This window comes from Peromyscus maniculatus, chromosome 7 (genome assembly GCF_049852395.1).
Source record: "Peromyscus maniculatus bairdii isolate BWxNUB_F1_BW_parent chromosome 7, HU_Pman_BW_mat_3.1, whole genome shotgun sequence".
Classification (NCBI taxonomy): domain Eukaryota; kingdom Metazoa; phylum Chordata; class Mammalia; order Rodentia; family Cricetidae; genus Peromyscus; species Peromyscus maniculatus.
In genome coordinates, this window is record NC_134858.1 from 52223373 (window position 1) to 52247042 (window position 23670).

Below are 23670 nucleotides of genomic sequence, written 5' to 3' on the forward strand. Positions count from 1 at the left end.
TGGAAAAGAAGTGTCAGCATTTGTGAAGATTGGGAAACGTGTTCCTTGGATTTACTTAAATTCAGAGCGAGGTGTGTAGATAAAATTCAGAAATAGGGCATTATTAAAAGGCAAAAGGTACTATTCAAATGTAGGGGCTGAATTTTAAAGTTGGGATTTTTTTTTTTTTAAACTTGCCTTTTCACTTTGAGAAATTATTGTGATTCCATATTTTAAAGCTCTGGAAAAGGTGAATGCTAGAGAATTCAGGTCATGATAGACCTGCTATTGCAAGTTTTCAGTGGCACTTGGATACATTTCCTCCCTTTTGATAAAAGGAACTCTTAAGGTACATTTGGTTTTTAATCATCCTGCTCGTTGTGTAAAGTTCTGTTGTCTGCTTTTAAACTTACAAATTGGATGACATGGACTAGGCAAGATTAAGCTATTAAACTTAGCAGTTTTAATTTTTAAACATCACAGAGGAGTCTGGTCTCTCCATGAATTTCGATGTCGCTTTGTTCCTTTGAAGCATTTTATATGGATCATAAGCACCTTGCTGCTGCATATCTGGGTTGGTCTGTTTGTAAGTGTGTTTCACTTACTGTCTCATAACAGGAATCTTACCCATCTTCTTCACCGATATGGTTTGTGGACTCTGATGACCCAAATCTGGCATCGGTTCTGGAACGCTTAGAGGACACTAAGAACAACAATTTGGTAAGGAGATAAACTAGTCTTTTCTTTTTTCTTTCTTATGGTCTTATAATGGAAATTAAGTATTAAGAGGTAATGTGATAAAAATTTATCATATTTAAAATTGACTTCATTTGTTTCCTTTTTCTGATATTTCCATCCCTTCTTAGACTAATGTAAGTTGTTACACAGCCTGTTTAGTAATTATGATTTTAGTGAGCTTAGAGGCTATCGCTTTTGAAGTCCATCTCCCTCTTTCCATAGGTACAGTTCTTTTCTATATTAGGAATTGAGGTTCTCTTTTTCCTTCATTCGAACGGTTAAAGAAAGCAAACCTTTTGGATAGACTTGGGTGAGATGAGAAAGGGAAGGACAAAGGAGAGAGACAGGCCAGTGTGGTGTGAAGGAGAGAAAGACAGAATAGCATCAGTCCTGAGGTTAGGGATTCCTTTGCTGAGGAGGCCCACAAGGCTGCAGTAAAGAGCCGCATTGATTGAAGAAAGGCTTGTTTTTTTGTCCCCTGTCCACATGTTCCAAGAGCCCTGGTAGAAGCTCTGTATAAACACGTTTTCAGCCAGGTGGTGGTGGCGCACGCCTTTAATCCCAGCACTCAGGAGACAGAGGCAGGTGGATCTCTGAGTTTGAGGCACAAAGCTACACAGAAACCCTGTTTTGAAAAAACAAAAAAACAAAACAAAACAAAAACCACATTTTCTTCAGTACATTGAACATTACGAGACTAACAGTAGCTAGTAGTAAACGAGAACAGTGACAGCAGGCCCCATGTTAAATAACTTTACAAGTTTTTACTTCCAGTCAGCGTGGGTGGACCTTGATTAATCCTGGAAAACTGAACTTGTAGAGTGCTTATCTGGGGGTAAAGGGGAACCGCTGTGTAGAGATATCTTTTGAGGCTGGAGATAGATAGGGCTTGGGAATGTAGAGCACTTCCTACTCTTACAGAGGAACCAAGATCAGTTCCCAGCACCCAAGTTGGGCAGCTTACAACTGCTTTAGCTCTAGGGGAGCTGATGTTTCCTGATCTCTGTAGTCACTGTACTCAGGTGTACAGACACACACACAATTAAAAATAAATAACCTTGTTAAAAAGTATCTTTTCATTATTTTTTTTTAACTAAAAATTTTTACTCTTTGATTATAAACTTGTAAGGTACCCATTGTGAGAAAACTTATATGTTGTAGACAAACCAAAAGAGGACATTTAACTTTCCTGTAATTTTTCTACCTAATAGAACTGGTTACTGTTGACACAAGGGATATTTTCTGCCAGTTTTTTCTTTGCTAGCAAAATCCATATACTATTTCATATGTCTTTAAATAGTTGGGGTCATAGTCTGTAGTCTTACATCTCTTTTGAACTTATTGTATTTTTTCCATGATGTCATTAAATCATTATGGAAAAATAATTGTTCTTTGTAGGTATCGTGGTTTTTTAAAAATACTCCACTGTAAAGGGACTAGCTGGAGAAAAACAATTAAATGGATTTGTTGAAGTATATTTTATAAAAATCTATAGTATTCCAAAAATACAATGATATTCTATTGATGATTACAACAAGAATTAAACACCTAGGAATAAACTTAAATGTGGAAAACTTATATGACAAAAACTACAAAACTACAAAATTTTGCTCAGCAGAATGTAACAACTTAGATACAATGTTCCTGGATGGGCAGACAGATGTCTAAGATGTTACAAATGCCACTTATCTCTATGTCCTTATATTTATAAATCTAATTCAGTGTCACTCACTAAAAATGACTTATTTATTTATTTATTTATTTATTTTTTTTTTTTTGGTTTTTCGAGACAGGGTTTCTCTGCGTAGCTTTGCGCCTTTCCTGGAGCTCACTTGGTAGCCCAGGCTGGCCTCGAACTCACAGAGATCCGCCTGGCTCTGCCTCCCGAGTGCTGGGATTAAAGGCGTGCGCCACCACCGCCCGGCTTATTTTGGCTTTTAAAGACAGGCTCTTGCTGTGTAATTCAGCCTGGCCTGGAACTTGCAAGCTTCTGGCCCCGGTCTTTCCAGTCCTGGGACTATAACAGGCTATGTCACCCTGCCTAACAACCAGCAGATTTGTTTCTGCTGTTGACAGAATGGCTCTAAGAATAAGAATAAAATAAAAAATTTAGAAAGGTAAAAGATTTGTCCAGACAGTAAAATAAAATACTAAATATTGGAACTAGACCATCAGGCAGTAGAAGTTTAGGAACAGTCATGCAAATGAGAATTTAGAATTAGTAAAGCTGGTATTTTAATTCAGGAAGGATCTTTCTATAGATAGTTTTAGGGAAACTGACCATTTAGGGAAGTTGGGCTCATTAACTCTTTGACTTGTCAAAATAAATTATTGATAGTTTAAACATGTTCTTAAAATTAAGAACACCAGGCCTGCCTATTGAAATGGTTCAGCACTTGCCTACAAGATTGAGGACCCGAGTTTGATACCCAGGATCCATATAGTAGAAGGAAATGAGAGGAATTGTCCTCTGACTCCCACACATGTCGTGGCACATGTCATCCGTGTCTCCCACACACACCCCCCAACCTCCGTAAGTATAAAAAATTCTTAAAAAAATTTAAGAACATAAGCTTGAAAAGTTTTAAGAGTTCAAATCTTAAGAGCGATGAAAGTAGGACATAATTAAAAGCCAGGCAAGTACTTGTTGACATCTCCAGCAGAGTGATGATGAGAAAGACAGACATAGCCCTCTGTTCCTCCTCAGATTGCTTCTGGGCCAAGCTTGATGGCACAGGCCCATAATCCCAGCTGCTTTGGAGTTAAGGCACTGAGATGGCAAGTTCAAGGATAGTATGGTCAACCGATTGAGATCCAGTCTCAAAAGTAAAAAGATGGTTGAAACTATAACTCAGCAGGAGAATGACTAGCAGGGTCCTAGGCAGAATCCCTGGTACTATGAAAAAAGTAAATAAACTTGTCAAGTGAAATGGACCAGGACTTAACATTGGACCTAGTTTTAGAAAGGAAATAGTGAAAAACATGTTTTCACTCTTATAGCCTCTGCCAGTTTCTCATAACCTGGTTTCTAGAGAGAATAGTTGTTTTGTTTTGACTTTTAATTTACTTATTTATTATAGTTTAGATTCTGCTGTTGTATGGACATTTCTTACTTGTCCAATCCAGTGGCTCCTTTTCTTAGTACCCAAATTGATTTTTCTTGTGGTTGAAATATTCTTCCATGAACATGTATTACTTAATGCCCACCAATAAAGAATTTGTTAAATTTTAAAAAATGTGATGTATAGTTAAATACTCCACTGTAGTAAAAAAGAGTGTAAAATACATATTAGTGTTGGCTTTCCTTCCCTCCCATAAATGTAGGAAGCTGTTAACAGAACACAGGAAAAGTATTTTAAGAATATTGATTGGCTTCTCTATGAAGCTCTGTGATAAGTGATGTGTATTCACAGACAAGATGTGTTGTCTGCCCTGTGCGAACTACTAACCTAGTGGTACTTCTGTGAGACCATCATTCCTCAGCTCTCTTTCTTGCTATCTTGTCTTGGTCTCCTCTGAGATGCTCTTCCTTGGTGTGTCTCTTTATATTATCTTTTTACTCTGTGCTTTCTCTGTGCAGCTCTTTTATTCTTGTTACTCATACTTTATTTATTGCAGGGATTCCTAAATCTGTATCTCTAGCCAAAATTTGTCTTCAGAGTTTGAAACCCATACACTTACGAATATAGATCCTCTGTGTACAGGGGATCCTGCTTGGATGTGCCATGGGATGTGACTATCAGTTTACATTTGTCTCCATCAGCCCATCATGCTTTCCCTCACTAATTCTCTTTGTAGAAATGAAATAATGATGCTGGTCATCTGTGCCTGGCCCTGGGAACTTGAGTTCTTTTTTTTTTATACTTCTGTTCCCCAAACTGTAAACTCTTCTAGAAAGTACCAAAGACTTGTCCATCTACCTTCTAAAAATTTAGTCCCTCCCTGTGATCTTAGTTTCTTCCACAATCCCTGAAGAGAAGGGGAGTGGTAAAAAGTAAACTTCCTGGTAGATGAACTCCCTGTTTTTCCTGTTGCTTGGTAGGATGCCATCCCACTGCTGCCGTCTACAGCACTCCTGCAGGAGCCTGTGGCAGGCAGGACCCGAGGTCAGCGCTGTGTTCTGGTCACCCTGTCTCATCTCGTTATGTATTGAACACATTCTGACTTACTGGATGGATAACAAATGCACAGTGGTGGGCCCTTTGCTTCCCTTTAAGCATGAGGGCATTTGTTTGATCTAATTTAGTGTTTATTTAGCCTTCCCCATGTCCACTTGGTCCTTATCCACTGTGGAAGGGCTTGTTCTTTGCTGGGTTTAACCTATTCTAATCCTGTTTCTGTTTTCTTAGTCCTCCATAGACCTGCTTCTTCTTTGTGTCTTTTCTTGGTCAGAGACACTGAGCTAACTGTTCCTGTCCAGTGTAGTAAGCTGCTTTATCAGCTCCCATCTTAGTCTAAGTATTGCTCCTCTTCTATGTTGGGGAAAAGTATGTTTCCACATAGTTTGCCTTGGTTACTTCCGTAAAGTATATATACCTACAGAATTTTAAAATGGAAATGTAAAGAGCTGTTCTAATACGGCAGTTTTCCTAATAATTTCTTCCTTTTCTTTTGGAGAGGCTTAATTTTAATTTACTCCTCACTGTTTGTCCTGAGATAGCCTTTATTTCCTTGTTTTGCAGATGGGGAGACTAAATCCAGGGGCTTAGGTATACAAGGTTATTTATTTTAGGGCCCAGTCTACTAGGTCACTTTTGTCTCCGTAGTTTTAAACAAACATGACTGTTGCATATGTAAGTTCAAAATCCACATGCAACACTTCCTTTAGATTTTTTATAGTCTTATGAATGCATTAATGTTCTCTTGTCTAAAGCTGCAAGTTTCTAGGATGTCAGCAACTAGACACTAGACAATGTCTGAACCTTCCTTCTGTGCCTTTTTGTTGGGGTTATTTACTAGTTACCATGTAGTAAGGACACACTAAGCTGTAGTAACTTTTTAAGGTTTCCTCTACCAGCAGCTCTAAAATGTATAAAAGACTGTTAGTCCATCCGTAGGCTGTAGTGGAGCAGGAGCACGTTTTCGTTTCCTTCTGGATTGATTAACAGTAGTTGTAGCGTTATTCAATGTCTTCTAAGGGCTCTTTAACATAATGCTTATTTACTGAAATGTGTTTTGTAGCTTCGTCAGCAATTGAAGTGGTTGATATGTGAACTCTGCAGATTATATAACCTTCCTAAGCACCTGGATGTTGAGATGCTAGATCAACCACTACCCACGGGTCAGGTAAAGTAAACATTCTCTAGTGTTGAGCTGAATCAATTGTCTTAATCACAGTTAACTAGGATAATTTAAAATTATTATACAACCTATTTGGAAGTTAGTTTTGTGTCCCTAGTAAATTGCTTTGCTTTAGGTACTAAAACAGCCTTTTCATTTCTTGGAGTTGCTTGTATTTTACTGTGATAGGTATAGGTAAGCACTTGCTCCCAACCCCACTATTTTGGTTTTTGTTAAAATTTCTGATTTCCATGTTTCTTCTTTGATTGTTTGCTTGTTTAGTCAGTTACCTTCCCTTGATACACCTTATCCATAACTCTGTTTGTGCTTCTTAAGGCCTAATGCAAAGTTTGTGTTTCTTAAGGCCTAATGCAAAGTTACCTCTCCCAAGCAATGGAAATTCCCACCAATGCAGCAGTCACTCATGACTTTGAGTTTTATCTGTTTAGCTACAACTACTGACTTTTTATTATAATAAATCAGGATTTAGCTCTTATACTAACTACTTAACCACCCAGTGCTTCTTAAACATTGTTTAGTTATGAGTAATGAGTTTACCGTCAGGACTTTGTGGAGTCATGGTTTCTGTTAGGGTATTTCTTTACTTGTGCCATCTTTTAGTTATCAGTGTGTTTTTAGAGTAACACTTCCTAGCTTCTAAAAGTTACACTCTCTTTCTGATCCTCTCCTTGGAGCCAGTGGCTCTTCTGCATTAGTCCTTAGGAGTCATTCTCTGGGTTGGCTGTACAGATCTTTCTTGTCTGCTCTCTCTCCTGGAGTGATTCTGTTGATTCCCAGATCTCATGTCATCTATGTTGGCTTTCCCTTTCTTGTTTGTCTGTATTACCTTGTCAGAGAAGAGCCAAAGCATGAAGGAATGGCATATTTCCTGAGTTATCTTTTGGAAAATCTGGTTCAGAGTTGGTGTTTCAGAACAAGCCCCCACTGGCCTTGAATCTCAGTTCTGCATACTAGCTTAAATTCTTGGGTTCTTGGACCATTCTCTTAATCACTGTGGTCATCGCTCATTTTCACAAAGTAATTGTGATAGGAGTTTGGCAGCACTGTGGGCTATTCTAAAAATTAGTGGTCAGTGAAGTACATGTGAATTGTTTGGGACATCCTTAGTAAGTATTAACTGCTCTTACATTCTCTTTTTACTCCATGTTTGATGGAATTTATACATCTAGGCAGGACATTTTGCCTCAGAATTTCAGGAGTATGCTGCTGCCTTCTAGCCAGTGGTGTGCTGAAGCTGATGCCATTGGAATCTTATTTGTGTATGTCTTGTTCTCTGGAAGCTTCAGGGAAGTTTTGCTTTCTTTATTTCTGAAATACTACAAAGGTGTCCTTAGCTTTGGGTTTGTTTGTTTTTTTTTTTTTGTTTGTTTGTTTTTGTTTTTGTTTTTTCATTGTGCTGGGCATTCAGTAAGGATAGTCCTTTCAAATTTGAGTCTTGAACTTTGTTATATACTTTGTGTGTTAATTTTGCTTTTTCCATTTTGTTTAATTTAGAGTTTACTGATTGGGCTTTTAAATGTGTTTGTTTTCATTTTTTTGGAGACAAGCTCTCATGTAGTTCAGACTAGCTTCAAACACCATATGTAGCTGAGGCTGACTCTCGTGTCTCTATACCCTGAATGTAGAATTACAGGCCTGTGTCACCTTGCCTGGCTAACTTTAGATTTTAGATCTTAGTTTGAGTCTTTATATCTTTTGTATTATATTCTTTTTGTTAATTTTATTGTATTTTTATTTGTGTGGGCGTGTGTGTGTGTGTGTGTGTGTGTGTGTGTGTGTGTGTGTGTTGGTGTGCACGTTACAGGAATTGGTTCTCTCTTTCCATCATCTGGGTCCCAGGGATCAAACCCATGTGGTTAGGCTTGGCATCGGGTGCCTATATTCGCTGAGCCATTTCATTTTTTCTCTTAAAAATCTTGCTGTCCTTTCAACTTTTTGCTATTTTTACATGGACAGTAATAACTTTTAAGGTTTTAAAAATTAAGCATTTTTTATGTGTATGAGTGTTTTGCCTACATGTATGTATGCACCACATGTGTGTGTAGTACCTAGAGACCAGAAGAATCTGTTGTAGTCACTGGAACTGGAGTTTCAGGTATAGTTGTGAGCTCCCATGTCAGTGCTGGGATCAGACCCTAGCCCTCTGCAAGAGCAGCCAGTTCTCTTAACCATCGAGCCATCTCTTTAGCCGCCACGTTTTGTTTTTATTCTTTATCTCTGTTTACCCCATTTTCTCGATATTTAATGGTTTAGAGCTGGATGTGGTGGCACATGTTTATAATCTCAGCACTCAGGAGGCTGAGGCAGGATGAATGTGAGTTTGAGGCCAGCCTAACCTACAGATGAAGACCCTGTCTTAAAAAGCAAAAAAAAAGACTGGCCATGGTGGCAAATGCCTTTAATCCCAGCACTTTGGGAAGCTGAGACAGGTAAATCTCTTGAGTTTGAGGCCAGTCGGGGCTACATGATGAGACCTTGTCTCAAAAAATTAAAAACAAAACAAAACAACCACAAAAAACCTTAATGCCTTAAAATAGTAATTCTTGCTATTGGGTCAATTAGCTAGGCTTACCGAGATAGTGTCTGCTGAATTCATTTGACGATTATTACTGTGCAGTCATGTGGTGGCACATTCATCAGAGTATGGCTATAGACAGCTAGTGTGATCTTCATCTTGAGCTGCACTCAAATGTTCAACATGGCTCCCCCCCCCCCCCACTCCTCGTGTATCTGGCATTTCTTCACATGGCTTTTTTCTGTACACGGCATCGTCCTCTATGGACTCTTTATGAGACTTCTTTTTCTTCAGAGGTCATTTGGAACTCTCCAAGAACACAAGAGTGGGAGTTGTTGGACATTCTTAAGGCTTAAACCTAGAGCAGATCCAGTGGTCTGTGAGTTAAAGTGAGTCTCAGGCCAGCCCAGGTTCACTGTGGGCTGGGACACCACAGACTTTAAATGACAGGGGTGTGATTCTTCTCCAGTTTCTGAATGTGAACTTGAGCTCAGCAGCTCCTGATTACCCCTCCTTCATAGCAGTCTGTATTGATTGTCTAGATGTGATAGATTCATGAAGCTGTGTGTTTTGACACTTTGGTCCTCTCTGTATTTTCTATTTACTGTGTATTTTCTCAGTTTAATCATGTCTTGTTTTATACATTGTAAAGCCCATCATCCTCCAGTATTCTGTATTCTCTGTTTGCTCATTCATACTTTAATTTTTTTTTTACATACCTTTCTTTGTACCAAATGAATGGTAGGGCATTCCTTATAGCTAACACTCGTCACCTTATAGCTTTAGGGGATTATGCTGATTCCCAGCCACTCTTCCCCATACTTTTCTACTTCTTAGTACTGGGTAAATGATGGCTCCCGTCTATCTGGAGATGGGCTTTTGCATGACAGATAAATCTTCCCAGGTTCTGCTTAAGGAAGTGGAGGTGCGGAATGCAGTGTCCTTGAGTCTAGGTTCTTATCCTTCTTGCTGTCCCTGTTTGTAGTTGTCTAGTGGAGATGGTGTACCTGGTAGACCATCCCCTTGGCTTTCTTAAATGTTGTACCTATACACTGTTTAGTCTTTTGTAATTGAGTGGAGCCTAAAGAAAGATGATGAGAAAAAGGTTTTATTTTTATATCTGTTCAAGTTTTATTTTCCAGAGTGTCTGTGGTTTTGTTTTTTTACCTACAGTATATCCTAGACTTGAAATCTGTCTTGTTTCTCCTGAGTGTACATAGGAGGCTAATATAGATAGCTAAGATTATTTGTGAATTATGTAACAAAATGCCCTGATTTTGAATCATCTTTGCATTTTTCTAATAAACATTGCTAGGATAGCTATGGTAATGTTTTTCTATTTTTACTTAGACTCTGAGATTGTAGAATGGTTTTGTTTCTTTTTAGGCTCTTCTTTCACTTCTGGGTCAAGGTTCGACTTAGCTTTTTGCATCTTTGCCACAGTATAGTTTAAATTTAGTACATTTCAAACAAAAGCAGTTCTGGTTCAGTGGACATTTAGAAATACCTGGAAGCATTTTGGGTTGTCATCACTATCTGTAGCAGAGAGGTGGGATGCTGTTGGCATTTTATGATTTGATAGGATGCTTTTAAAGTACTATGATGAGGATAGAACCCCACAACAGAGTAGGGGGTTGAATATGTCAGTACTGCTGAAGTAGATAAACCTTATTTTAAGCACATTCAAGCTTGATCCATTTCTGAAATTGTTTTATCCTGATAATTAACCAGAGGCTTGTCTGTTTTAATACCTTAGACCCTTGGAAGAATCAATTCTTTTTAAAATGTCAAGTGTTTTCTTTTTCATCCTCTTGCTCCCACCCCCTCCCATTTTATTTATCTCTACCTTTTGCTTTTAATGGATTGCTGTCATTAAAATTGCTTCTCTGTGGTGTGTGTGTGTGTGTGTGTGTGTGTGTGTGTGTGTGTGCGCGCGCGCGCGCGCGCATGTTCTGTGTGGAGGCCAGATAACAACCGTGGGTGTTTCTCAGATGCCCATCCTTTTTATTTTTCTTAAAATTTTATTTTATGTATATGAGTCTTTTACCTGACTGTAAATGTTCTCTGTGTGCCTGGTGTTCTTGGAGGCCAGAAGAGGGCACCAGATTCCTGGGACTGGAGTTTCAATGGGTTGTAAGCTACTAATGTGGGTGCTGGGAATCTAATCTTAGTCTGTTGCTGATTCTCTTAATTGTTGAATGGCTGTCTTTCCAGACCTCACCCCTTTTTTTTTGAAACAGTTTCTCACTGGCCTGGAACTTACCCAGTGGGTGAGGCTGGCTGTCCTGCAAGCCCCAGGGCTCTGCCGTGTCTGACTGGGACACGGGTCCTGAGGCTCTGCACTCAGCCCTAGTGCTTACATGGCAAGTGCTTTAGTCGCTGAGCCGTCTCCTCAACTCTTCAGATCAACTTCTTAACACACATGCAAAGCTGTATATTGCCCTTGAGTGCTGGTTGACTTCATTGTACAAGGTTAACCTTTAGTGTGTTTTTGAATGGCACCATTTATCCACATGCCTAGTAAGACTATAGTATGAAATACAACCAGTGTCGAAAATAAGAAAGCTTTAAGCTTGGCATAACGTTTGGTTTCAGTGAATCCCTTGAGCGGTTCTTCAGTCACCACCCAGGGAAGAGTCAGACAGTTGTTGACACAACAGAAGCCTTCAGTGCGCTCCTGTAGGCCTTCATAGCTAGCCATCTTCCCTTGGTTTCTCTGGCTTCTCATTCATATGTGCGTTCTGTGTACAGGTCAGTGTTGCCTGTTTTTGAGCTCTGTGGTAAGAATCATGCTATGTATTGCACGTTTTCCTTTGCAGTTCCTTTTTCATTGCTGTGTTTATTCCCTTGTTCAGATAGGTCAGAATATTTCCCCAATTGCCATTTGAGTGTTGATGGATGTTTCGGTTGTTTCTCGTCGTCAGCCTCCCCCTTAGGAAGAACGCTACTGGGGATTACCCTGTTTGTATTTCTGGAGATCCTATGCACTCATTTCTCTGGGGACATACTTAGGAGTCACTTTGCTAGGACATGAATGTCTTTTTTTTTTTTTTTTTTAACCCAAGGGTTATCTAGATAGATCTATTAAATATTTTCAGGTGACTTTGGGGCTACCTTTGTTTTGGTTTGTCAGTGCCTGTGACCTCTCACCTGCGTTATCAACAGTTGGGTAGACTGTACATTGGTGTCATTGCTGCTGTGGCACCTCCCAGGCAGATCCCTAAATAACAGGTCTTCTTGTCTTGTTTTTCCTACAAAGATTTGGTTTATGGAGGTGTGTATGGTGTGCACGGGGAGCGTTGTATAATTGGTGTCAGTTTTTAGCATGTAAAGTGTGTTGGTGTGGGGAATCCACTGGTGTACACAGATGCGCACCCATCCACACAGCTCTGTTGGCATAGCTAGTTACAGAGTTCTAAGTTCTTTATTGGGTGTCTTCCCAGTTTGCATTTTTTTTTTAACCTCTGGTATTTGTTACAGATGAAACGTAGCGACTGTGTGCTTGCTCTGTGTGTTTCATCTGTCCTGTCTTGAGTGTTGGTTTGGTTTCCTCTAACTGTGGACTCGCTGGCTTCTCAGTGTGATTTGGGTATCCAGAGTCACTTAATATTCTAAACTCTCTCAGATCCTGCCATCACTTGTCTCTTTTCCTTTCATTCTCTGGACGATTATTAGACCTTTGGAGTCTTGTCTTCCGCATCCTCAAATGCTTTATTCTAACTCCCCAGGCTTCTGTTCCTCTCCTTTCTTCACATTCCTGTCTGTTTGGTCGTCTTCACTGTAAATGCTTTGTTCAGAGGAGACAGTTGGGTTCTATGGGTTTTTACTGTTTTTCTTCAAATGTTTTTTATTTCCCAGAACTGTCCTTTTTCGTAGTAACTTGTTCTTGTTTCGTTCTCAACAGTGCTAATGATTCCACTTAGATTTTAGCTCTGCCTTGCCTCAGATCACTTGTCTGGCGTTTCTGTGTGGCACCATTCAGGATCAGTTTTCTATTTGTAGTACTTGGTTATTTGCTCACTTACAGAAAAGGTATGGCATCAGTCAGGACCGCTGTTAATAGAGGTGTCCATAAGATAGTCCCTTTTCTCTGTGGTTCAGTGCATAGAGCCTGTACTCTCCGGAAGCCGGAGGATGGGGGTGGTTCTGACAGGTGGGCTTTCCAACTCCCAAGTCTATTAGGAGGAAATTCTGCTGTTGTGTTGAGTTACAACAAAGAGATTCCTTCTTTTCTCTTTGGTTCTAACACCCACAGTAGTTGAGAGGCTGTCAGGGTAGACAGGGTTCCTGTAGAACAGAGTGATCCTTAATTGGCACACCTTAATGCAGTCTGGCCTGTTAGTCTCCTGTGGCTTTCTCAGGCAGGAGGGTTAGAACTTTGTTAGCAACAGTAGGATCCATCTGCTTTATGTCTGCTGCTGCCTTGTAGTTGTGGGTCTGTGTATTGTTTTTCTAGTGTACCAGTGTCGTTTTTAATCAAAGTCCGTCACCTCCCCCAAACCCCGGTTTGTTTTTGTTTTGAGACAGGGTTTTTATTCAGTGCACAGGCTGTCCTAGAATCAGTGTAGCTGACCTTGAACTCACATCAGTCAGTCCTCTGTACTGGGATTACAGGCTTGAGCAGCTACCATGCTTGCTTTCAGTGGGCTTTTGGAAAGAACCCTGCCTACATGTTTAAATGAAGGCCTTAAGATTTCATGAGCCTAATTGGCTTTGTGTTTTTTGTCAAATTACTAATCCTTTGGGGAAGAGTGTTTGAGCTTTCTCATTTATAAAATGTTGGCAGGCCTAGTTTGGTGGTCACTTGTCTATCTTTTTCAGGCTGACCATGTGGTTAATCAGTTGTGCTCTTGTGTGGGGAGGGTTATTTCTCCTGCTCCTCTATAGTTCTTTGTCAAGGCCCCAGAGTGAGAGTTCCCCCTTCTGTGTTAGCATTGCTATTGGTGTCATTCTTGTTCAGGTCTTACTTAGGTAGCTATCATGGTGAGACTTCATGGATGTAGCTTCTGTGATATTTCTAGGAGACCAAAATCTATCTCACAGCAAACTTCCTTTTCCTTCTTCTGGCTCTTAGAATCCACTGACCCGAATTTGCTATGACCCTGGTCCTTGGATGCAGGAGTTGTGTTATAGATGTGTCAGTTGGGGCTGGACACTAACAGCTCTCTTGTTTGTTCTTTGCATTTTGATTGGTTGTGGATTTCTGTAATGGTCTATTAACTCTTGCATTAAAGTGCATTTGAAGACATTCTCTGGGGTAGGTTCTGAAATTAGCATTTCAGAAATGCTTTCCACCCTCAGTGCACTCAGACTTGTATCTGGGACCTTGGGACTGTTTGGGTAGCTATGTTTTTTTTTTTTTTTTTGTTTGTTTGTTTGTTTGTTTTTGAGAAGATACCAAAAATAATCTGGTTTGGAAATGAAGGAAAGGATGAACCACAGTAATTTTGGGAGCTGTGTGCTTTTCTTATTTAGTCCCAAGGAAAGGAATAATAAATGTTTAAAGAGATTGGGATTTAAAACAAACCTAAGCTTATGCTGTCTTTACCTGCACAGGATCTTTCCAGCTCACTGATTGTGAAGAGTTAGTGCTCTGTGATAATGAATTTTCTTTCCATAAGACTTGTTCTCTCAGAGCATCTAAGAACAGATGCCTTGAGGCTGCTGAGATCCTGGTAGGTCTGATTTGCTCTCTGAGTTGATAGTCTAGATATTCTGGGTCTCAAACTAAAACCACCTTTATGAATGTAGATGCATTTCCATATTGAGAGCTGGCAAACTTTGCTCTGGTAGAAAACTTGATGTACTACTGTGTATTAAGACCCTTTCTAAAATCCCATCTGACTCCTGTGTGAGTGAATGTGAACTGTACCTTATGAGAAGTATTCCGTAGTAGGTAGACGGAGCTTCAGTCACTTTCAGCCGTATCAAGTGCATTTCCTAATGACATACCTCATTGTTTAAAATAAAGCCGGTAAATTTATTGAAAGATTAAGCTTTTCCAGGTTAAAGGGGTAGAAGATAAAAGAAAAAATAATTTGGAGCATTTATTACATGCAGAAGCCTTTGACCACGTACACATAGCTATATAAGTAAACATTTTTAGAAATTAGGTTATGCTTTAGTTTTTGAAGTTCCTTTATATTTGATTGCCTTTGTTTATTCTTAAGGCATCTGCTACATTGGATTGACTTAAAATTAAATCCTTTAATTTTAGTAAGTCCTGTTCATGGGACCGCAGTGACAGTGGTTAATAGTGGCCAGCTTTCTGATGTGTTCTGTGTGTCTGTGTTCTGTGTAGCTTTGGCACATTCTTTCTCTGTTTCAGAATGGGACAACTGAAGAGGTAACTTCAGAAGAGGAAGAGGAGGAAGAGATGGCTGAAGTAGGTATTTATGTAAGAATAATATTCTAAAATTTTCTCCATTTAATTTTTATTATTTTTGGTGTCCGTGCGCGCCGTGTGTGTGTGTGTGTGTGTGTGTGTGTGTGTGTGTGTGTGTGTCAGATGTTTGTGCTATGGCATGCACTTAGAGGTCAGAGAGCAACATTTGGAAGTCCGTTCTCTTTCCATCATGTGAGTTTAAGGATTGAACGTAAATCATCAGACTTGGGGGCAGTTGCCTTTACTGGCTGAGCAATACATCTCACTGGCTCACATCTCATGAATATATTCATATTTGACACATTTTAGTAATTCTTTAATCTTCTTTTTGAAGTAATATTAATATTGAATAACATTTATATTTCAAATGGAATATAATTTCTGAACTCTGGCTTTGTTGATGATATGTCTTCGAACAAATTATTTTATCTGAGGGCAGTAAAAATCTGTTTACTTGCCGGGCGGTGATGGTGCACGCCTTTAATCCCAGCACTCGGAAGGCAAAGGCAGGCGGATCTCTGTGAGTTCAAGGCCAGCCTGGTCTACAAAGTGAGTTCCAGGAAAGGCGCAAAACTACACAGAGGAACCTTGTCTCAAAAAACCAAACCAAGCCAAACCAAACCAAAACAAAAAAACCATTTACTTTTGATAATAGTAATTATCTTATAATTTGGTTATTTTTAGGAAGAACTACTAAGTTTAACATTTGTGTTTGCAGCTGGGAAGATGCCTCAGTCAGTAAAGTGCTGTCAAGTGTGAGGACCTCAGTTCAGGTCTCTAGCACTAGTGTGTAAAATAAAAAGAAGCTGTGTGATGCGGCTTGCATCTGTAACTCCAGCTCTGGGGAGTTGGGGACAGGAGGATCCCTGTGGCTCTTTTACCTGGCCAATCAGCCAGACCCAGGCTCAGTGAAATTCTGTCTGAAAAAAATAAGGTAGAGAGTGACTGAGGAAGACTTAAGATTTGTATACATGGATTTTTCTCTTTGGGCCACCAGCTCACAAAAGATGACATGGAGACTTAATTAATTTTGAAAGCTTGGCCTTAGCTTAGGCTTGTCTCACTAGCTTTTGTAACTTAAACTAACCCATATTTTTAAATCTATAGTCTTCCATGCGCTCACTACCTCAACTCTATAATGGCCGTTTAGCTCTTTATCAAACCAGTCACAGTGATACATCTTCACACAGTTTAAAGGAATATTCCACAACATGTGTGCATGTGTGGCCTCCATACACACGAACACACTGTACACACACACACACACACACACACACACACACACACACAGTTTATATTTGAATGAAAGGAAAATTTGAGGACATCACAGGGACTGCTTGCTAGAAGCAGTGATGTCTCTTACTGAAAATGAGGGGCATTCTTTTAGTTTGTTCTGTGCTGCTGGAATTAGAATACTCAAGACTGGGTTATTTATGTTTGCACAGTTCTGAAAGCTAGGGAGTTTAGAATCAGGGTGCTAGCTAGCATGTAGTGTCTGGGGAGGACTTCCATGCAGTGTCTTCAAAGGGTAGAAAGCAAAAGTGCAGGAGGACACTCTGGCCAGACCATCTCTTAAGCTTCCTTTATAGAGGGTTTGATTCCATTGTCGAGGAAGGAGGGCTCATGCCTAATCATCTGTTACAGGTCCTATTTCTTTTCATCATTTGTTAGTTTTCAAGACACGGTTTCTCTCTGTAGCCCCAGCTGTCTGGAACGCTCTGTAGCCCAGGCTGGCCTCAAACTCAGAGACCCACCTGCCTCTGCCTCCTGAATGCTGGGATTAAAGGCATATGCCACCACCTCCTGGCTCTGTAATCTTTTCAGTTTTTATATTTTATTGTGGTCTTAATTGAAATAGAATTACATCACTTTCCTTCCTCCAACTCCTCCCAGTTACTTTCCCTTGAACTCCTTCCATGTCCCCCTCTCTGAAATTGATGGCTTCTTTTTCTTTAGTATCCGTATATGTACATATGAACTATGTATTTGTCTGCACAAATATATACATAGTTGCTGAGTATGTATATCACAAATGTGTACGTGTGTTTGTGTGCGTGTGTGTTGTTTGTGTGTATTTGGTTTCAAGGCCAACCATTCTATTCTGCATTTGACAACCAACGAGGGGCTCACCCCTGGGAGAGGCTAATTTTCCCTCTCCCAGCAGTCAGTAATTGCTTGTAGTTCTTTGTCTAAGGGTGGGAACTCATGAAATTTTTTCCCCCTTCTGTATTACATGTCCATTGGAATGTCATTGCTCTGGTCCTGTTTATTTGTCTGTTTTTAGGAAAGACTGTTCACAGTGGATTTCTTGTGGCCCTTAAAGTCTTTCTACCCCCTTTTCTGTGATGTTTGCTGAGCCCAAGAGGCAGGAGCTATGATGTAGTGTTTCCACTGGGGCTGGACTTCCCCAGATGCCTTGATCTTTGCATTGTGTCCAGTCATGGTTTTCTTTGATGATCTCTGGTGTAAAGAAAAAACTGTTTTGATGAGGGGTCGTAGCTACAAGTGTGGGTAAGAAGAAAAGATGATTTAGAAACACTGGTTTAGTAAAGTTGCTGTAGTTGATTCTTTTTCTAAAGTCCATGACTTCACTGGTTCCAGGAAAACTGTCTAGGTTCCCAGTACCCGGCAAGATTTCCTTCCAGTTGAGTGGGCCTTTAATCCAGATAGACAGCCGTTGGTTGCAAACAGCATGTGAGTGCCAGTTACTACACCTTTATGCATATCTTGCCTTGATAGAAATTGTGCTGCATAGGTCTTGTACCTGGGGAGGATTGCTTTAATTGCTCCATTCCTTGGCAGCTTGCATAGGATTTACTGGAATCATGGAGGGTAGACAGGACAGAGGCTCCAGGTGAGGTCCAGGACAGGACAGAGGCTCCAGGTGAGACCCAGCTCAGATCTTCCGAGTCCTCTGTCTTAAGTGTGTGGTGGTGTCATCAGCAATAGGGAAGGCCCCTTTTTAATACCATCCTATTGCCATACCTGATTTTTGGAGGGGACACATTCAAATAACAAATGCAACTTTCAAAGGTATTAAGTAATTGTCAGTCACTAGTAGATTTTTAGGCTTTGAAGCTTTGAATTTAAATTCAATTTTGAAATGAAGATCCAATCCTCCATTGAACAGATAAAATGTACACGATTTTCATCATCTTTAGCTTCAAAAAAATTGGTTTTTGTTTTGGATCTCATTATAATTTATTCAGACTTTATTTGGAAAAAAACCCATGTATTTAAAATGTTTTGAGAATATGTCAGAGCTAAAGAAGAAGTAGTCACTTTCTTATATCTGGCGGTAGAATGACCTTGTAAATTATTTATTTAGACGGACTGTGGTGGATAGACTGTTAGCTTTACTGCTTCCATGAAGTTTAACGTAGGTGGAACAAATTACATGAGAACATTAAACTTCCCCTCTGTCCCGGTATGCAGGAATAGACTTTGCACTCAGAATTTTCAACTTTTCTTCTTCTCGTAAGATTGACAGGGGCTGGGTGGTGGTGGTGCACACCTTTAATCCCAGCACTTGGGAGGCAGAGGAAGGCAGATCTCTGAGTTTCAGGACAGCCAGGGCTGTTACACAGAGAAACCCTTTTTCTTGGAAAACAAGCAAAGATTTACCGGAGACAGTGATGTTTAGGGAAGTGACTTAGGAGATGTCAGATTAAAAGTAAAAAGAATGACATTTTCGTCTTATTTGTATTAACATGGGTAACGTTGGGTGTGGCGTGATTCTGGACACTGTATGCTATCCTTTAAGGGAGAGGAGAGGTGGAGTCATGGCGTCCACAACTGGATAGCATGGGCAGAGAGTTAGAGACAGACATTTTTGATTGATAAGGTTGTTGATCAGGGTATCATAAGCAGAGAATAGTGTGCTGTGAATATGTTTTAGAAAGATGATGAGGTATATTTAGGATTTGCTGATTAAAATTCAAGTCAAGTATGTGGATGGAAATGACTTGAGGTTGGAGGAGGAGACGATATATAGACTAAGGAGGCATTCATTGAAATTTTGAAGAAAACAAGTATATGATGGGAGAGAAGCTTCAGGATATAAAGCCCTGTGCGGAATCTGATTAAGAATAGAATGTAATGGGCCGAAGGAGACCCATTCAGTTTGTTTTGGATTGAAGGTGGTCATTAACTTTCAATCCAATTTGCATGAAAAATGGAGGTAGTGAATAAAAACTCCTGCTGAGATCGTGGTAATTGAAGCTTAGAGCAGTAAGATACTTGAAAAGTTAGGATCAGAAAGCTTGGGCGGAGAGTTGTGTGTATGTAAGAGCAGACGATGTGGGGAAAGAGCAGAATGGGCTGGGAGAGATGTTGGTCTAGGGATGTTTTTCAAGTTCTTTTTCTAAAACTTTCACTTAATTATAGAAGTCCATAGTTGCTTACCACAGAAAACTTGAAACACTAAATGTACATCTCAAAGCCTTTCCAGCATTTTCTGTTTCAGTTCTTATTTTGATGCATGGAAATTCTGTATATTCCATGTTTTTTATTTCAGGGTGTTTATTGATAGAAAAAAAATATGTTTGTGTCTGCAACTTGGTTGATAAAGTACTTGTCTAGCATGCACAAGGTCCTGGCCTTGGTCCCCAAGCACCATATAAAAGAGTGTATGGTGAAAAGGGCCAAGGAAAAAACACCCTGCCCCTGACTAGACCCAAGACCTGGGCCAAGGAAAAACTAGGGCTTGAAATCCCACCAATCCCTGCACTTGCCCAGAATCAGGCCACAAAACTCCACCAATCCCAATTTTCCCAATATTGGAGAAAATTAGGAAGACTCAAAGGCAAGACCCTGGAAAGCTCCCCCTCCCCCTAAGAAACCCTATCTATATAAGCTCTCTGCCCTGTTCAGTTTGCTTCTGCTTCTCACCCTAGAGGCAGCCACCCTCCTAGATTTTTCCTTCCCAATAAATCTCTTGAGTGAGGTTTGTTGTATGGTGTAACACTTTTGCCAAGACACACCATCAACACCATATAACCCATACCGTCCACATCACCATATGGTCCCCAAGCACCATATAAAACAGCATGGTGACACTTGCCTGTAATCTTAGCATCAGGAGGTGTAGAGAGGTAGGAGTATCAGAAGATCTGGGTCATCTTTGGCTACATAGGAAATTTGATTGAGCAAGCCTGGGCTACATAAGACTGGAGAATTAGGTTTTTAGTATTTTAATGACCCCATAATGGATGAGCTATTGAATTAACTGTTTTGCTTTGTGTGTGTGTGTGTGTATTTTGTTTTTGTAATTAATTGTTAGAATAAAATAGATATAGTTAAGCCTAAATTAGTGATAACATTTCTTAGAATAAAACTCTAGAAGTCAGGTCTCTGGAGCAAAGTATAAATACAAGTTCTTAACACCTGTCACTAAAATGTTTGAAAAGTTCTTCATAATAGGAGATTGTTAAAGATGGCATATTTGGCAATAGTTATGACTTTATGAAACTATGGACTCTGCTGTACTCAGTCCAGCTTTTACACAGAATAGAAGACATTAAAAGAGAGAAAAGTTTCTGAATGGAGTGGGTCCCCTCCTCATAGAATGGATGTGTCCTTCCTTTCTTGTACTCTTTTTATTCCATTCAAAAATTATTTTTCTTCTAGTTTCTTCTTTCTTTCTTTCTTTCTTTCTTTCTTTCTTTCTTTCTTTCTTTCTTTCTTTCTTTCTTTCTTTCTTTCCTTTTTTTTTTTTTTTTTAAATTTTTTGAGACAGGGTTTCTCTGTGTAGCATTGCGCTTTTCCTGGAACTCACTATGTAGCCCAGGCTGGCCTCAAACTCACAGAGATCCGCCTGGCGCCTCCCGGGAGTGCTGGGATTAAAGGCGTGCGCCACCACCGCCCAGCTCTTCTAGTTTCTTAACTAGTAAAGAAGAGAAACCTGAATGAGTCTATTTTTTGTTTTCTTTGTAGGATATAGAAGACTTGGATCACTATGAGATGAAGGAAGAAGAGCCTATTAATGGGAAAAAGTCAGAGGACGAAGGAATTGAAAAAGAAAATTTGGCAATATTGGAGAAAATTAGGAAGACTCAAAGGCAAGACCATTTAAATGTAAGTGTGACTGAGTATCTAGAACATGGACTCTGGTTAAATAATTATAGATAATAATTGGGTAATTCGTTAATATGCCAATCTCAGCTGCCCTCTGTTTCCATCCTGTCTTGGTGGTGGACTCAGCCATTTGTTTGTGACCTAGGCTGCTGCTGCGTGGTGACAGCTGCTCTCCACCTTGTCCATCTTCTCCACATCTTGGAAGCATGTGCTGCTGTCTCTATAACAATCCTCTGATGGTTAGTTTTCATTGTCGACTTGACGTAACTTAGAATTAACATGGGGAGAGAGTCTGAATGAGGGGTCATTGACTTTGGATTGGCCTGTGGGCTTGTCTGTCAAGGAACTGTCTTTAAGTTAACTGATGTGGAAAGACAGCCCATTGTGGGTGACACCATTCCCTAGGTAGGGAGTCTTAAACTCTGTAGAGAAGACAAAAAACGGAACCACAATCAAGCAAGCAAGTGGGTGAGCATGTACACATTTATTTCTCTCTGCTCTTGACTGTGATTGTGTTATGACCATGTGAATTTCCTTTCTTTTTTTTTTTTTAAGATTTATTTATGTATACAGTGTTCTGTGTGCATGTACACCCGCAGACCAGAAGAAGGCGCCAGATCTCATTACAGATGGTTGTGAGCCACCATGTGGTTGCTGGGAATTGAACTCAGGACCTCTAGAAGAACAAGCAGTGCTCTTAACCTCTGAGCCATCTCTCCAGCCCGAATTTCCTTTCTTGACTTATCCAAAGTGAAGGATTATGACATAGAATTGTAGGCTGAAATAAACCCCATTCTTTCCCTAAGTTGGTTTTTGTCAGGACTCCCCCCCGAGACAGGGTTTCTCTGTGTAGTTTTGATGCCTTTCCTGCAGCTTGCTCTGTAGACCAGGCTGGCCTCGAACTCACAGAGATCCACCTGGCTCTGCCTCCCGAGTGCTGGGATTAAAGGCATGCGCCACCACTGCCCGGCTTGTCGGGATATTTTTTATCACAGCAACAGAAACAACCTAGAAGAACACGTCTTCACATCCTGTTGTTGCTGCTTTACTTACTCCCCTACCGTGGTCTCTGTAAGTTCACATTCAGCTTCCTACAGAGTATTACTGAGTCTCTCCACAAATCTGACCTCTGTCTTTGTGCCTAACCAACCCAGAAGTAATTTTTCTCTTTGGATTTACTTAACCTCACCCCTCACTCTGTCTAGAGACTCTCATCTCATTCTGTAGCCTTGACTAGCCTGGAACTTGATATAGACCAGGCTGGCCTTCAGTTCAGAGATCTGCCTGTATGTACCTCCTGAGTGCTAGGATTAAAGGTGTGCACAACCATGCCAGGTGATTTATCATGGCTTTTATGAGAAGCATCCTAGCAGTATGAGATTCATTGTTTGGTAACAGACATGTTTGTGTTCAGCTTTAAAGTGTGTGTGTGTGTGTGTGTGTGTGTGTGTGTTGCCCAGACAAAGGAAGTGTGTAATGGTACTCTGGTTATCTGACACCTACTGCCTTGAATTAAGAGAAGCTTATTAACTCCATGAAGTCAGGACTGGCTGCTTTGTCTTGGGCAAACACAGTGAATGACTTGTTATGCAAGTTAATATCAAGAATTCTAACAAGTAAATTCTTATCATTCCTTTAATCATATTTAATATGCTAATTTAACTGGCAAGTCTTTTTTGCAGAGAACTTTAACTTTAAGCCCACATCTTTATTATTAAAGTAAGCTTGTAGCATCTGAACTAATACTTTACTTACTATGTCTTATGATGGGACTCCAGTTTGTATGCTTTATAGTTAGAACAGCTACAAATTATTGGATACTCTGGCATGATAAATATAAGACTTAAGTGCTTTATACATAACCTTCCCATTAAATCTTCATAGAATCTTCATAGCTGTTGTAGGAACTAGGCACTCTTCATGTTTTATAGATAGATGGAAATACTAGGGTTTAAAACCAGTTCAAGGGCTGGGAGATGGCTCAAAGGTTAAAGTGGTTGCCTCCCAATCGGAAAGTGTTAGGATGGTGGCTGGCTCTTTAGAACTCACATAAATGCTGGGGGTGTATGGTGGCCAGCCTGTATTTCCTCAACTCAGAAGCAGAGACAGGATCCCCCGAGCAAGCTGGCCAGTTAAACTAGACTGTAGTTCAGTTCAAAGACCCTAACTCAGTAAGTTGGAAGGCACTCAAGGCTGACCTTGAACTCAAGAGATCCGCCTGCCTCTGCTTTCCAGTTGCTGGGACTAAAGGTATACGTCATCACTGTCTGGCACTTTTTGACTTAATGCTGAGTGGTGATCATTTTCATGTCATTGTAAAGTTTCCCTCAGACTCCGATACCTTAAGCTTTTAATTACCTGTTGTTTCAGGGTGCAGTGTCTGGGTCGGTACAAGCATCAGATAGACTCATGAAGGAGCTCAGGGATGTCTACAGATCACAGAGCTACAAGGCAGGTGAGGCCCTGGCTCTGCTGGCCATTTGCTTCTTCAGGTGGTGTTGTTTTTCATTTCCTTTGCTTTCCTTTTGGGGAGTCACAGGGGACCAGTTAGCTTGAACTCACTATTTTTCTGTTCAGTCATGATGGGATTAGATGTGTACCAGCACACCCAGCTTAGATGTAATTAATATAGGTAGACAGAGTTGGGAATTTTTATTGACTATTTTGGAGATGTAAA

General features: G+C 40.1%; 1 protein-coding gene across 5 annotated transcripts in view; it reads left to right on the forward strand.

The window, feature by feature from the left end:
• Ube2q2 (ubiquitin conjugating enzyme E2 Q2) overlaps nt 1-23670 on the forward strand; it is a 59515-nt gene that overhangs the window by 13276 nt on the left and 22569 nt on the right. For 3 of the 5 annotated variants that reach the window (XM_006971569.4, XM_076576311.1, XM_042280967.2), the window contains exons 2-6: nt 598-699; nt 5899-6003; nt 14862-14918; nt 20853-20993; nt 23364-23448. In XM_006971569.4, the coding sequence (XP_006971631.1) occupies nt 5974-6003; nt 14862-14918; nt 20853-20993; nt 23364-23448 (313 nt within the window). In that variant the 5' untranslated portion in view covers nt 598-699; nt 5899-5973. The remainder of the gene's footprint in view (nt 1-597; nt 700-5898; nt 6004-14861; nt 14919-20852; nt 20994-23363; nt 23449-23670) is intronic. The other 2 variants (XM_076576312.1, XM_016004602.3) reach the window with 1 other exon arrangement.